General features: G+C 32.3%; 1 protein-coding gene across 2 annotated transcripts in view; it reads right to left on the minus strand.

The window, feature by feature from the left end:
- LOC126978737 (bestrophin-4) overlaps positions 1–16,695 on the minus strand; it is a 69,808-nt gene that overhangs the window by 38,429 nt on the left and 14,684 nt on the right. For both annotated transcript variants that reach the window (XM_050827783.1, XM_050827784.1), the window contains exon 2: positions 14,733–14,843. In XM_050827783.1, the coding sequence (XP_050683740.1) occupies positions 14,733–14,843 (111 nt within the window). The remainder of the gene's footprint in view (positions 1–14,732; positions 14,844–16,695) is intronic.

Here is a 16,695-nt window from a genome sequence, read left to right on the forward strand (position 1 = left end):
GAGCATTTTTTACGAAATAATTCTTGATGTTCTGAAATATTATTGGAAAATTGCTATAAAACAGTTTTTGTTTTATCATCTACAGAACAATCTCTGTCGGGTCAGCTAGTATGTGTATATATTGAGATTTACACCTTAAGATTAACGTCTTTTTTAGTCTGCTATCAAAATTGAAACCATAGACTGGTTGAATTCAAGACAATATAACGCTAAAACTTTTTAAAGTCAGCTATCCTATGATATTTTATTTGCATTTGTAACATATTGGTATTGTTTTTGGTATAACATTATTACAATACTATAACAATTTAAAGAAATAATAACGTACTGAAAGAAATAACTGTTTACGCTTGATATAAATAGCGATGTGACTTAACGGACTTGTTTTAAGCTTATAAAAAGAAATTATAATAATGTTATTAACAGTTATTAATTTGTGGTTTTTGACAAATTAACAACATTATGATAATTCATCTTTTTATTAGGCCGGAATCGTGTTAAACACAAACAAAAGAAGTTTTAAAATTGTGAGATTTTGTTATTGTTTTTTCTTATGGAATAAGAGAAGTAAAGAGCGTGGATAATAAATAAGCTATTTCATGGATCATAGTCATCACCGATGCCCATAATCTCTTTCAACGCCAGAAGAATGACAGAAGCACCAGCGGCCTTATAAGTGGGTGTTTGCGCTTTTTTGTAAAGATGCAATAAACGTATTATTGCATCGATCTGCAAACACAATGCAAGTGGTTTTTTTTAACGTGAAGGAGCGCTCAATTTATTTTAACGTAAAATACACCGGCTTCAAGACCACAAATCTAAGACCGAAATTCGCACAAACGTTTTGATACTTGAGTATTTATTGAGAAACTAAATACCATAGTGCAGACCCGCATACTCGTACTCGTCTTCTTTGGATAAGTATCGATGCAGTCAGTCCATAGACCACCTTGTCATCCAGGGTAATTGGGAGGCATTAGACTGCGCGGCATGTCACCTATGCGATGGACCAACCGTCCTCAATAACTTCTAACAGAGAGATATGGCGAAAATTATGAGGCGCATTACATGTGTCCCTATTGAAATTTCTTAACAACCTATTATACCTCTCTGTGAAGAGCCTATGTGAATGCGAGAAGAAGAAGAGGACACTACGGAGAAATGTCATTTGGTGACAGAAATTAGGTAAATAGACTTGGAAAAAGCTCGGTAGAAATGCTTCAGAACACTTTCCGTAATAAATGATACAGACACACAATTAAGCGACATTACAGCGCCTCAACTAGATGTAACGCAGGAGTAATGGCAAAGTGTGGCAAAGAAAACTACGCCCAAGTGGGCGCACTCGAGCCAGTCTCGAACAATGTGTGACGTTGACGATCCACATGTAATGTTAAACTATGCTAATAATTGAAAACTAAAATTGCGTTGTTGTCAACTTGGCGCGTTTGCGTAGTAAAACTTTGTAAAAATAATACTATAAGAAATAAGAAAGACACTGGGGTCACATATCATGAGTAATTATTTTGTATTTTATTAATTTCAATGTAAAATAACACGAAGCGTATGTTAAAAATTTTAAAAGATGCCATTGAGTGTCAAGATGCCACGAATAGTTGCCGTAATAAAAAAGCGATTACTCTTATGTAGTGCGGTATATAGTGACCAATCCTTAATCGAACATTGGAGCGTGTATGCAATTTTCTGTCTGAACGTATTGTTTAAATAGTAGGGAAGAAGGGCCGATTCAGTTGTCGCCAGCTGCCACCGCGCCACGGTACGTTCGGCTCGCGCGATGGGGTCAACAGTCTAAATTTGTTTTTGGGACCTATCTACTAGTTAACAAAGGCCGATTCGATTAGATAACAATTAGTTGATTACACTAATGCATAACTTAAAACTAATGACTATACAATAAAAACAAGAAACAGACCAATCAGAGACGGCCCCATAAACTCACGACCACTAACATTGTCAAAATATCAGTACCTTACAACATCAATCAAAATTTTCTAGGTTTAAATGAAACAAGGTTCGTTTGACTCCATTCCACGACCTTCAGTGGAGTAGTGACAGTAGAATTGGCAAGTTTATTTCGGCACTAGTCGGCTATTTACCGATAAAGCCCTGCATGGTCATGGTCAACGGCATAACAATGCGCGTTGAACAGCCTTGGGGAACACCAGCCTTCAAGCGATCATATACATTTTGACTCACAGCTATGAAGACTGTGACAGAACACAATTGATAACGTATTGATACACTTACGGCCGTTTTCAATAACCCATCTATCCTTAGTTTAACTTACTAGAGGTAGTAAAATCTATCCTTTTACGCTTACTTACATTTTAATAACCTATTAACAGATAGCATTGGACTATAACTATGTTGGACATAACTATGGATAGATAAGATCTTGTCATTAAACAGTGGTAGCAATGTATCCGTAACTAGAGATACGTTGTTGAAAACGGCCGTTAATGAATTATGGACCTTACGCTCTGAATGACAACCGTCGACGATCTGAACGCTGTACGTAAAACTGTAGTGAACGTCAATGTCACTGTCAATAATTATTGTGAGTCAGTCGTCATTGATTGAGTTGACATTCTAGGTTAATAAATAGAAGCTATTATTAGATGGCAGCTAACATGTGAGTGTGTTATCAGGCTATATTAATTATTAATATTAAGAACATTAGTTTTGTATATTGTACTGAAATAAATACTTAATAATTAAACAAACATCTCATTATTATAAAACCATCATATAAAACAAAAACACGTGGCAGCAAAACTATATAACTGAACGTCAATGCTCGATTTGCCAAACAAAATGAATAATATTATCTTTTTGGCTGTTCCTTTGGATTCTACAAAACTATATTAACCGTATAGTAAAATCTTCCCTACGTTTATTCGTAGCTACTGACAGTTGCTTTATCTTAATCATTAGCGGCCGTTTTCAATAACGTATATATATTGATAGATAAGATCATGTCATCAAACGGTGACAGCAATGTATCCGTAACTAGAGATACGTTATTGAAAACGGCCGTAGGCCGATACCAGCGGCTGAGAATATATCCATTTATATATATCAATAATATAAAAAGAATATTTTTATTATATTTTTAATGAAAAATAGGTAGCAACCTTATGTTATCATCATTTGAGTTTAACTATTAAACAATCATTTATACTTCCGCAACAACGAGAAACACAGTAAATGAAATACTAGAGCTAGAAGTGCATAAGACATCGGTGATTACAGTGGCAATTAAATTTATTATGTAAACACTTGAGATGCATCCATACGTATATAATTGTACCAGAAAGCCAATCAAATATTGCAATGACAAGAGACTTATTCTTCACCTATATGAAATACTAACTATATAAACCAATACAAAACTCATTCAGACAAAATAAAACAAGAATTTAGAACCGTTAAAGACATGAAATCATTACTTTTAAGTAAACATATAAGTATGTGCTGATTGTCATAACTATGATTAAATCTTTATGGATTTCTGAAAAAACAATTTGTCCATAATATTTAATTATGAAAACTAATAAATCCTTCCACAGTATTTTTGATTATAGTTGGCAAATGTAGAGTATTATACGTTAGGATCTCTACCTACTCTGTGATATATACAGTCTAGCAATATTTTCTCCTAAAAATAAATTAATACAGCCTTACACCTTGCCAGCCTCATAACAGGAAGTAAACGCAGACATCATCTACCACAAATTATCAAAATGCAGACATCATTTATCACAAACTAGCTGTCCTGGCAAACATTGTTTTCCATATAAATTATACTAGCTGACCCGACAGACGTTGTTCTGTTCATAATAAAAAAAAATACTTTTGGAAAGTCCGTTCTTAGCTGACCTCTACTCGGTGGTGAAAAGAATATTCCTACCAAATTTCAAGTCTTTAGCTCTAAAGGTTCCAGAGATATCGTTATGAGTGACTATATACATGGAAATCTCTTATATATATATATACTAGCTGACCGGACAGACGTTGTTCTGTATAAAAAAATAAATCTGTTTCATAGGAATTTGCACAATAATATTTTAAAACATCAAGAATTATTTCGTAAAAAATGCTCCCTGTTGTTATAATGAAATTGTTTCACAGTGGAACTGTCAAACCGTGCGTCACTAAATTCTCTCATTGAAAATATGTCCATACATAACAAATATTGATGATAAAAATAATTATGGGTCCCAAATCGAAATAAAAACCATCCTATCTCTCAAGGTGGACCAAACTGCACTCCAAGAAGTAATCCCCATTAAAATCTGTTCATTAGTTTAGGAGTTCATTGAGGACAAACATTGTGACACGCGATTTATATATATTAAGATATATAGATAATAGTTTAGGAATTATTAGGGAACATACAAACATACATTCTCTTTTATATATATAGATAGATTATGCCCGCTTGTAATGTTTGGTTCTAGACGAAACAAAATCACGCGTAGCGAGTGAAGTATAAGTAGTACAAGCAAATAATAGTATTTTATTTTTATGAGACCAAATGGCAAATATTCCGCATTAAACTAAAGAAGAACCACGAAAATCAGTTCATAAATCTCAACGTAATCGGTGTACATACATAAAAAAATACCAATGGAGTTGAGAGTCGGTTAAAAACAGAAACCATTTTTATCACTCTTCATTATCATTGCAGCCATTTCCCATAGGTAGGTTATGTCAAAGTAATTAAATATATACGTTAGGCGGACCTGTTATATTAGTTTTACCAGTCTGTAGCCAACCGGTCACCGTCTCTTCAAAAGTGCACCTACATTCGGCGAGAGGGAGAGATTTAAGTTCATTGGTAACACCTAGACCTTAACAGAACCTTCTAGAAATATTTTAAGATTTAATATCATACTAATTGCCACGAACATTTAAATATACGTTAACTATATGTATTATAAAATATTAAAACAAAAACATGAAGATTTCATAATATTTAGTACTAATAAGTAATCGAGAAGGTATGGAGTTAAGATATAAAAACTGTTTAGAAGTTTTATATTATGATTATAGTAAATGTACACTCAACTGGGTTAAAGTATTTTTTTTTATTATATTTTACTTAGTATTTTCTTTGAGTAAAGCGAGTCTAACACATTTAAAGGATTAAAATGTGTGTAGGTGTAAATTGTAACTGTGTTTTACATTAGATTTTACGTAAAAGATACATTTTTATTATTACTTTAGTCAACCCGAGGTTTCCTTACCCTCAGATCACATTATCAGGGGGACTAAGGATAACAGGAGTCGAGATAAAACACGAGTAGATAGACAGCTACTACTACTAATAAATATACAAATAATACTATTTCGCCAGCTTGCCATATAGGGCAGACTAGATATATATTTATTATGTAAGCGTATTCAATAAGCACTAACAGTAATTGTAAATTAAACACAAGATACATATAAATCACTCGTTATCTTTTATAATTCGAGATACGTCCGCACACTTCAGCCGTCCAATCATTAATGCTTCAAAATCTGCTCTGCCAAGTCTCCCCTCCATTTATTTTACAGTGACGAGTAGCGAATCATGACGTTTCCGTACAAAAATAAAATAAACCTTTCAATAATAAAAGTTATTACTTTATGAATATCGAACGAAGAAAATTTCTATTTCGTATTGTGATTCTCGTCTTGATTAAGATTTCATTTTTGTATTGTTTTTTGAAATAATTATTTATTAGTCTTAGTCAATAACTATTTATTATTTACGAGTCTCGTGCCAGATTTTAGCGAGACAACACGTCCTGAGGATGCCTCGTGTAGAGGCGAAACACGTGTCGAATTGTTTTAAAGACAAATATTGGCGGAATTAACACTAAAGAAAACTTAAATAATTTGTATAATTATTTATGGTTAAAGAGTTGAAATGTCCCTTGTAAACATTAATTCATATTTAAAAATCCAATAGCGGGGTACAAAGTGTTAATGTACAAAGCGATATTAGATTGTTTATATTTAAATTTAAATTGGCAAAAACAATATCAAGATATTAACATCAAGTCATTCGTGCGTCAAACATCCGGGATATTATATTATAGCTTATATTGTTCATGTTCTTGGTAAAATTGTAAGTCAATAGTGCAAGTTAATAATCCTTTTCACGGTAAACAAGTGTAAATAATAGCTTATTAGTTACAATGCGAAATCTACTTACAGTATTGTTTAAATCCATATATTATAGTATTTACGGGCAATAACAAAGCCAAAAGTGGTAAAGGTTAAGGCTATTTCTTGCAGGCTTTGGAACATTTCAACTAATTGCAAATAATGATGTTTTTATAGAAATTGATGGAAAATGACTTTGGCTTGTTTTCGAAGTACGCAATCGATGATAACATTTTATCGATTCTAACGGTTAATTGATTTTTTATGTCAAATGTTGGTTTCTCTGCAGGAAATACATCTATAATGTTATTTAGTTAGATTTACAAAGAGAACCTATCACACTACATAATATAATCCAAATATGTACTATAATATAGCACATTGAGTATATAACTAAGATCACATTATTATTAATTACTTGCTGACCGGACAGACGTTGTTCTGTATATAATAAATAAAATAATGTTTTTTTATGAATTTGTCAATAATATTTCATAATATCAAGAATTGCTTCGTAAAAATGCACCCTGTTGTTGTAGGTAATGAAATTGTTTCACAGCATTATTGTCAAACCGTTGCGTCAATAAATTCTACGCGGTACGCATCAAAGGAAAAACATATTTGTTGTTTTTATTTAATTCCGAGCATTTTCCTATTTATTTACCTTTTAAACCTTCCCTGTACTTCCACAAATAATTCAAGACCAAAATTTGCCAAATTGGTCCAGCCGTTCTCGAGTTTTAGCGAGACTAACGAACAGCAATTCATTAGATATTAGATAGATAGATTAATGTGTGATATTTTCCGCATTGTATACAATTGTTATTGCCAACTCAGAAATGCTTATGCCCTTCGTATAATATTTTACACAGATCGTTAACACAAATTTAAATTATAATTATTATTAACAAAAATATAATAATGAAATAGTTTTAAGCGACATACTTAAACATTTTAATAAAAGTGTATATATATATTTACTTTACAAAGGTTTTCAACAGTAATATATTTACGTATAATGAATATAAGAGTTTTTATAAATGGAAGTCGCGGTGAGTAAGGTTTAAGGTAAATATGTCAATGAGATCTCAAACAAGAGTCTGTATGCGTTGTGTCATACTAACACCTTCTTGTATTTACATATGCATTACTGTACAAACATAAATTAGATCATTTTGTAAAACTGTTTCTGTAACGGATGTATTACACGAAAACGGTATAACCTTTACGTCAGCCTTACAAACACTACTATTTTTTAGAATTCATGTGTAAATTAACTACGAGCTATTTAAAAAAACCACAACAACAATTTAAATAAAGAACTAATGAAAATATTATAAGAAATGGAACTACTTTTTAACCGACTTCAAAAAAAGAGGAGGTTCTCAATTCGTCGGTATGTTCTTTTTTTAATGTTTGTTACCTCAAAACTTTCGACTGGGTGAACCGATTTTGATAATTATTTTTTTATTTGAATGCTGGTGCTTTCCGTGTGGTCCCATTGTATTTAAGTCCAGATCTGTCAATGGCGTCCATGAGAAAACTATAAAAGTGTTACATTTGCTATACATACGTATACCAAAATGGATGATAAATTTACGAGTAACTCAATATCGCGCCAACCGATTTCGATGATTCTTTTTTTATTGGAAAGTACTTCAATGATAGTTTGGTGAGATAGTTAGGTTCTGATTACAATAAACATGACAAAGTAACGGAGCTCTTCAACTCTTAGGAGCAAATTAACGATACTCGACCGAATCTTTTTTATGCTGTCCGGATATTTAAGTCATCTACCATAACATAGTTATGGCCAAGTGATGGTCGTAGTCGAATGTGATGATCAATAAGACTCCTTAACGACTTACAGTAAGGGTGCGATCTGTGGCAGAATTTCTTACTGTCTGTAATCAAATTGTGAAGCGCTTACATTCATTGCTGCATTAAAAAAATTAGTATATCTACACATATTCAGCCAAATTGTTAGTAAGTGTACTTCGAATTCATTAAAAATCATAAAATAAATAAAAAAACCAAAAAAAAAAACGACTACAAAAACACTATTTCAAAACAATAGATATAATCTGCACTAAAAAGTATAAAAATAATTGAGTATTTTTATACAATCTAATTATTAATCTAATTCTAGTTACGATTATTGTCACTTTTGGAGCCGTATATCGTAGTCGTCGAGTAGATTGTCACGGTTGTCTAACAGCATGAGACTATCTAGACGTATAAATTATCTTAGCTGAAAATACTGAAAGTAGGTTTACTTTAATAATAATAATGGTTAATAATGGTTATTATAAGTTCTACTTAGCTTCAGAGAATAAATCAAGGCTATATTTGCAATGTTTTAAATATGGTATTGTATATCAGTTGTCACTGTCAAGTCTAGCCGGTCAGAGTCTGACAATAGCATACTACTTAAATATTAATTAATCTATACTAATATTATAAAGCTGCAGTGTTTGTTTGTTTGAACGCGCTAATCTCTGGTACTACTGGTCCGATTTGAATGATTCTTTCAGTGTTGGTAGTCCATTTATCGAGGAAGGCTATAGGCTATTTTTTTTTCAAAATTATGGATCCGTAATAAAATTGCTATTTTGTAACACAAGGTGTAAAATCGAAACCTATTTTTGCGTGCGCTGTAAAAACTATTGACAATAGAACAAAATGATGTACAGGCTATAATATAGGCAATATTTTATTACTTATAAAACTATCGCGTGAATTATACTTTATATGGCAAAACAACGTTTGCCGGGTCAGCTAGTATAAATATAAAATTTTCGTATCACAATGTTAGTTGAAATACTCCTCCGAAACGGCTTGATCGATTTTTATGAAATTTTACAAGTGTATTTGCAGTTCTGAGAATCAGTAGTTATCCCCCTAATTTTCATTTGTATTAATTTATATGGCAATACAACGGTAGCCGGGACAGCTAGTTTATTAATATGAATATTACATGATTTAACTCGCGTAAAAATATGACAACAGTTGTATTGAAAACAACAATTCAATATTTGAATTAAAAACCACAAATAGGACAAATATCAATCACATAAACATAATTTGCGTAATCTAGTATATACAGAACATTCCAGAAAGAATGGATAATCCAGGGGCGTCTAAAAGTACAGCTTACAGTTGCTCGAAAAAAATACTCAAAAAAAATAATTCAAATTGGAGCATGACATTATGAAGTTTTAAGAATAATACGTTTGATGTACGGTTTCACAATGATTTATAGTGATAATAGATCTGAGTATCACTATAGAAAAAGAAAACGAAATATATTATAAGTTTAAATATTCTAATTCAAAAAGTATAGTAGTAAGTCTAATTTTAGTAGTATCACAAATCCCTGAGTGAACACTCAATACATTGTATCTTATGAAGAAAACTTACGTTTAATCTACCAGGAGTTGGATAACTACTACTTTTATTTTAAGAGCACCTAACATTAGTCGTGAACTTTAGTTCATAATAACACCTCTGCCTTATTATCACAAACATGAAGTAAAAAACATATTGGCACAATTTAATAATATAAAATACTGTGATTTTGAACGTAATAGTATCGCAAATCAACGGCAAAATTGAAACAAAATGAAATGAAAATGTTACATATAAATAAAACTAAACGAAATAATCTATATATATATATAAAGCGCGTACACCTTCCTTAAAGGCCTGCAACGCTCCTGTGATCCCTCTGGATGTTGCAAGAGAATTTGGGTGGCGGTGATCACTTAACACCAGGTGACCCGTGCGCTCGTTTGTCCTCCTTTTCCATAAATATATATATAAATACTAAGCTATATATATATATAAAACAGGATGACGGCCGCGGCGTTGGAAATTTTATTTCTCAGTAACCATAATAGGTACAGACCCCCATAATAAATATATCGGCCGAAAGGTCTTGATGAGAAAACCTTAAAATAGTTTGGTCGGGATCAAAAGCTTTTCAGTCAGTTTAAAAATGGGGTGTGTAACACTTTAACTGGAACAGGTAGAAGTCACGAGAGACGAGCGGATCGTTAAAAATTAATAAACACTTATACCAAAAATGAATATTTTTTCATATTTGGTTCAATTTCAATGATAAGTTCATTACAGCATGTCGGTGATGCAAACTTCTGTTGACCGGATGAACATTTGTATATGATGAATCTACCCATGTATTACAGTTTAAATTATTAAGACATGTTGTAACAGTGAAGCGTTTTCCTACCAGGTTATCAGTTATACCAAAACATTTAAAACCACACAGGTTTCTTGTAACTTGTAACTACATACATGGCAATGGAAAGCATTACCATACGCAGATCGGTGGCTGCGGTAGTCTATAAAGTGTCCTAAGCAACGCAAATAAATACACGGCCTAAAGAGTTTTAATATCCATTAACGTATCAACCTTATGCTGAATAACGTGCCTTTTTTAACCTTTGTGTTTGCAAACCCTTTTACAAATCAATTCAAAGTTTTATTACACTTCGAATATCGTAAAACTTACAGCTTATAACGACAGTTCAAACATTAAAATTCTCTTCAAATTTCGATTTTTTCTCGTATTATTTCTGCCGTTATTTTAGCTCTTTTTTGCCTTACATATATTTACTCGATTATTTATTTTAATATTTTTTTATAAATCAAAGTCCCTAGAAACGTCTATCCGGAGAATACGATAAAAATGTAAAAACGACCAATTGAAACTAATGAGGTTCTCGCTAACAGACTGATTGGATTCAAATATTAAAGAAACCCCAAAAAAACAACTGGAAAATGGATAAAGTCGAAGTTATTTATGTGGTAATTTTAAAGTAATATTGTACAAGATTTCGAGCGTTTAAGAGCCAGTTAAACAGTTTGGTTGTCATATTGTTTTCATAACAAAAAATCTGCGATTAGCGTTTATATTTTCGTTCATACCGTTTAGTAATAAATTTTTCCTATTTATCACTACTTTGTTTGTCGAACCTGTCAAGTATAAGGTAGGCGTGTAATACCTTATACAACCTTGGATTTCTTATATTAAATTAAGTATAAATAATTTAAATCGCAATTCCAAAATATACTTTTCATATGCAGATTAAGTTTATATACAGCAAGCTAGAGTATCCTCCGTTTAAATATACGCCAAGTCATACCAATCGTGGTGTAGATTACTTTAGCTATGGCTTTTGATGTATTCATAAAATCACTCCAATGTTTGATCGTATGCTTCTAAAACATCGCGTTGGAGAAAAAAATTAGGAGTCAATTATTTCGATGCGCACGCTGCGTCACGTTTTTTCAATTATTCCAAGAAGTTAATTGATAATTATCAGTCTAGCATAGCGTAAAATATATATCTATTTTTATGGTATTTATTTAGTATATGAATTTGGCAATTATATATACATCAATACATAACAACAAGTAACTATTGATAGCCAAAACATGAGATCTCTAGAATGGTTAGTATTCAGAATATATTATATTCAAAATAGTTAAACTATTCTGAATACAAACCATTCTATTCATATTAGCTTCTTATGCCATTTTATTTTATTATCCACATTGTAGCGATAAGGCGAACATTTATCAAATTATTTATATACTAGCTGACCGGCAAACGTTGTTTTGCCATATAAATTATTTTTAGAGTTAAAATGTTTCTTGGACATTGCAATATTACTTTATTTTACTAAAATAAACGTAGCCTAAGTTACTCCTTATTACATCAGCTACCTGTCAATAAAAGTCCCGTCAAAAACAGTCCGGTCATTTCAGAGATTAGCCGGAACAAACAGACAGACAGACAGCCAGCCAGCCAGACAAATATGTAAAAAAAAATTTGGTGTATGTACCGTATATATATTCATATACATGAGTTAAAAACGGTTATTACAATATTAAAAACAGACACTCCAATTTTATTTATATGTATAGATTATGTAAGAATTGGAGTTATTTTTGTTTTGTAATGCCATAGAAACCTACATTTATACGCTATTGCGTACATACATATTTTTTTTTGGATATAAATAATACTTCGTATTTTTTTAATTTTACGTGATTGACTTGGTATTAAATAAAATACAATGAATAAGGTATTTTACAGTCACGTAACTACAAACATCGGCAAAATATATAACTTACAATATTGCAATTAATAACAATGCAGCTAGATTATGCACGTACTAACACTAGAGAAAAACAACAGCCTTGGTGCGATTGTTTCCGCTGATTAAAACAAAAATGGCAGTAAAATTAAAACAGCTCAGATAATGACGGAGGGACACTCGTTTATTATTTCTTTTTATTTATTTTAATGGACGCAAACTTGCTCTCCGTTGCGACCGGTACGTATATTATAACTAGTTAATACTACAACTGTGTAATGACAAGTTATTTTATGACGTTCAATGGACATAATAATATTTAAAGTGTACTAAGAGCGTGTAGCTTCTTTAGCTACCTCTATTTTAGGTACCCTCAATAATTCCAGATACAATATTTTTGTATGATAATAATGGTCATTGATGCGCCCTGCCCATTGCAATGCAGTGCCACTTAGGATTCTTGAAAATCCTTAAAAATTCTGTGCGGCACTACAACTGCGCTCATCACCTTCAGACATAAGATGTTAAGTTTTTTTGCCCAGTAATTTCACTAGCTACGGCCCCTTCAGACCGAAACACAGTAGGTAATGCTTACACATTACTGCTTCACGGCAGAAATAGGCACCGTTATGGTACCCATAATCTAGCCGGCATCCTGTGCAATGAGCCTCCCACTGGTAAAGTTCTAGTTGTAAAAGATACGTCTTATTCAGGAAGTTATTTTTCATTTACATATTTCTTTGACTCAATCTTACTCTTATAATGCGAAGCCACGCCATGAAACATCATCATAGCCAGTGTTCGTCCAGATAACAGTAACAGGCTGTTTGCTGCAATTCACCAATGCCTTATAATGTTACTTTCATAAACTTTTATTGGGCTTTCGTATTATCAAACAATTGGAAGTGTCTGCATTTTATTTGCTGTTAAAATTTATCTATTTATGATGTTGTGTAACTGTTTATGAAAAGTCTTCACCCTTACTAAAGACTAGTCGATAGTAATAGCTCAGTTTCTTTCAATTTCAGAAATCACTTATTATAATTTGATGAATTTCGCTCCTGTAAATATTACTTCTGTGGCAACATCACCATTTAATAGGATTTAATCCACAATTTCTTTATTAATTAAAAAATTTCTTAGCACGGTACGCTTATTCAATTTATTAAATAAAAGTAGTCTAAATTACTTCCTAAATCTTGAGCCAGTGAAATTCCTGTCAAAAACAACAAATAGACAGAAGGACAAACAAAAAGAATTCATGCGTACAAAGTACACATGTCAGAAGTAAAACTTGCATTGTGCATGAACCTCTAAACTGCATATGAAGTTCTGTTACACGTTGCTAGGATCACACATGATTTCAACCGATATGAAAGACATTACTATCACTGCTACCATATCTATGTTCTTCTGTTGTCTATGTAGTAATACGTCTAGCGCATAACGTCAGAATATATTAAGGTATACTCTCGTCACACATAAGACAATCTCACCTTCAACTTTGATCGCCTGGTACCAAAACACTGTAAAATACTTCCTATCTCATTTTCTCCCACTTTAAATCTTATGAATTTATGTGTCTGTCTCTTTTTACTGTCTCGCTTTTTCGTTTCATCGACTTTTTAAATTACAACGATGCTAAAGAAGTTTTTACTTCTAAAAATCAGATGAATGTTCCTTGAATACCACACTGTGATAGAACGCCACACAACTATATGGTGAGGAAAATTTAAGTTAATGACGTGAGGTGCCATGGTGGAATTCGGCTGCATGTATCTGGTCACACAGTGCTCTTTGGAATAGCAGAACATACAATGAAGTGAATGACCTCTGTACGCAAGGCCAAGCCTAAAAAATATTTTATAGAATGAAGAAAATTCAATGATATTTTAAATAGATAATGCAAATTTTATTTTTTTGTGTGTCACTTATTACTATTTTCCCAGTTACAGATATCGCGTGAGTAGAATGCGAATAGTGAATAGAAATAGAATTCAGGAAGCGATAGTGCTGTGACCTAAGTATAATTGATGACCATAATCATGAGTGTGTCGATAAATTCAACCTACATTTTAACCTAATAATAAAATCTCAAGTTTTTCTTCTGCCTTTCTTCAACACACGTCTAGAACATTATTCGCCATTTGTCGTGGTTGGCGATGAATAAAAACTTGAGATCCGTTACAAACCTGATGGACCCGGATCAGTCATTATTAAAATCAAAAAAATAACACGGGATCGCGATCACAACGAATTTATAGGTGAACAGAGTCTCAAAATTAAATTTTGCAATTCTGCCACGTTTGAAAAGTTTTACACCATAAAGTACAAACCAAATCTTAAATTCTACATGGTTAAAGACGTAAGCAGAAGCTAGTTTTATTTATACTAACGTTATATAATGTAACATATATTATTATATTATCTTACCTTTGTTGTTGCTCTGTCATGGCAAACCGATATAATAAATTTATCGTGTAATATAATGTTAGATATGCTAGTAACTCCCGCCATACTAGTTTGTAAACGCTTCCTCGCCATCTGCAAATAAAAAAAAATATGTATATTTCGTGCGTTTGTATATATAGTATTTAACAAAATCTTAGTACATGATTTGAATCCATTTAGGTACTCCGATTTACTCGAAAGTTAACACACATATCAATACAATGTTATGATGTCAATACTTATACTATAATTACTTAAGCCTTATATCCTAACCAAGATCACCAGAATAATTAATTACAAATCGACACACACATACACGATTAAGGTTAAAAATCGCGTTGTACTTTTGATGCTGAACATACAATATAAAGAAGAGAAAGTAGGAAGCTACAGGGAATGGTTGTTCTATGCTTGTGAATGGTTTGGGCTGTTGAAACTGAGGCTGCGATCAATTGAGAAAGCTTAAACTTTGCTCTGACTTATCTAGCGAGTTGAGTCGAAGCTGCTTAGCGCGCACTTAGGTACACCATAACGGCGACTTAGGAAAAACTCAGAGCATAATCCGAACAAAGAGGAAATCAGCAATTCCTTGTGTCATCACAACAGCTGTTGCAACAGCACCCATAGCTGTCACGCATCTAAAAATTAGTTCTGTTTCTCATACCAAAAAAGATAACAAGTCCGCATTTCACATAAATTATTCACCGATTTTCTACTTATTTTAATAAAACTAATAATCAATTTATAATTTAGGATACTTTCCATTGTAAAGGTTTGTATATAATCGACTATGTTCTGTGTATAATGAAAGACGCGGTTGACCTTTCTATTGGGCTGTCTTAGCTCAAGGTCAGCATAATTCTAATTGATTGAGTGATTACCTGTTAGTTAAAACCGATTACTATTCTAAATGCAAGGAAATCAAACCATATCGTAAGCAGTAAGTAAATGATTAGATTACTTTTAGAGAAAGAAGAGAAGAAAAGAAAGAAGTGAATAAGAGAAAGAGGAGAAGAATAGAAAGAGGAAGAGCAAAAAGCATTGACGAACTATTTGACAGTGTATAATAGCACTTCACATACTCGTAGTGTGACTGCAGAAACACTGGAAGAGCTATTCTTTAAAAGGTAAATTAGGGACAAGATTCCGTTGATAGTTATTGCAGAACAAAGTTTTGGAGACATGGATGTACGAGGTAAGGCAAATAACCAAAATAAAAAGGGAGAGAGTATACAGATAAAAGACGAAGGGCACGGGATGTTGACATACAAGTGGGAGATAAGGTGTATGATGTGATGAATGCTAATAAAACGAGTAAATTTAGTCTTAATTAAATTTTGTACAAAAAATAGTGGAGATATGGAAGTGCAGAACGATGCAACACAACAGCAGTTAAGACATATTGCATTAAAAGTGAGAATGGAAATCTGTGAACGAACAAATCGATGAACAGAATTTAGAAATGGTAGTTGGAGGAAGTTTCGAAGAGGAGGTTAAAGATGATCAGTATTTTATTATACATAATATAAATAAAATTGTAGTTGATTTTCAATCATGTATTCAGAAGTTACGGTGATATTAAATTGATCAAATATCAATCTATAAATTTTTTATTAAGACAAAAAATAATAAAATAAGGAAGGGATGTAGTGTATGTGATTTCACGATAACCATAAATGAACGTCAGCTAACAGCTAGTTGTCAAAGTTAACGTACTCCTTGTAGTGTATGTGAGCGAAAGAGAAGGAAGCATTATGTCATCTCTAGCGCACGTGTCAGTCCGCCAAAGAGGATGTAAATACTACTTAATAAGAGGCCTGCCTCAGTAAAAAATTAAATTTAGTTTGGTATGACACGTGCTGTGATTTGACATAAGTTTGAAATAGTAGTAATTACAGTATAGCGATTGGCGACGAAGTATTATCCGGCGAGTTTTAGTAGTTTG

Source organism: Leptidea sinapis, chromosome Z (assembly GCF_905404315.1).
Source record: "Leptidea sinapis chromosome Z, ilLepSina1.1, whole genome shotgun sequence".
In the NCBI taxonomy this organism is placed as follows: domain Eukaryota; kingdom Metazoa; phylum Arthropoda; class Insecta; order Lepidoptera; family Pieridae; genus Leptidea; species Leptidea sinapis.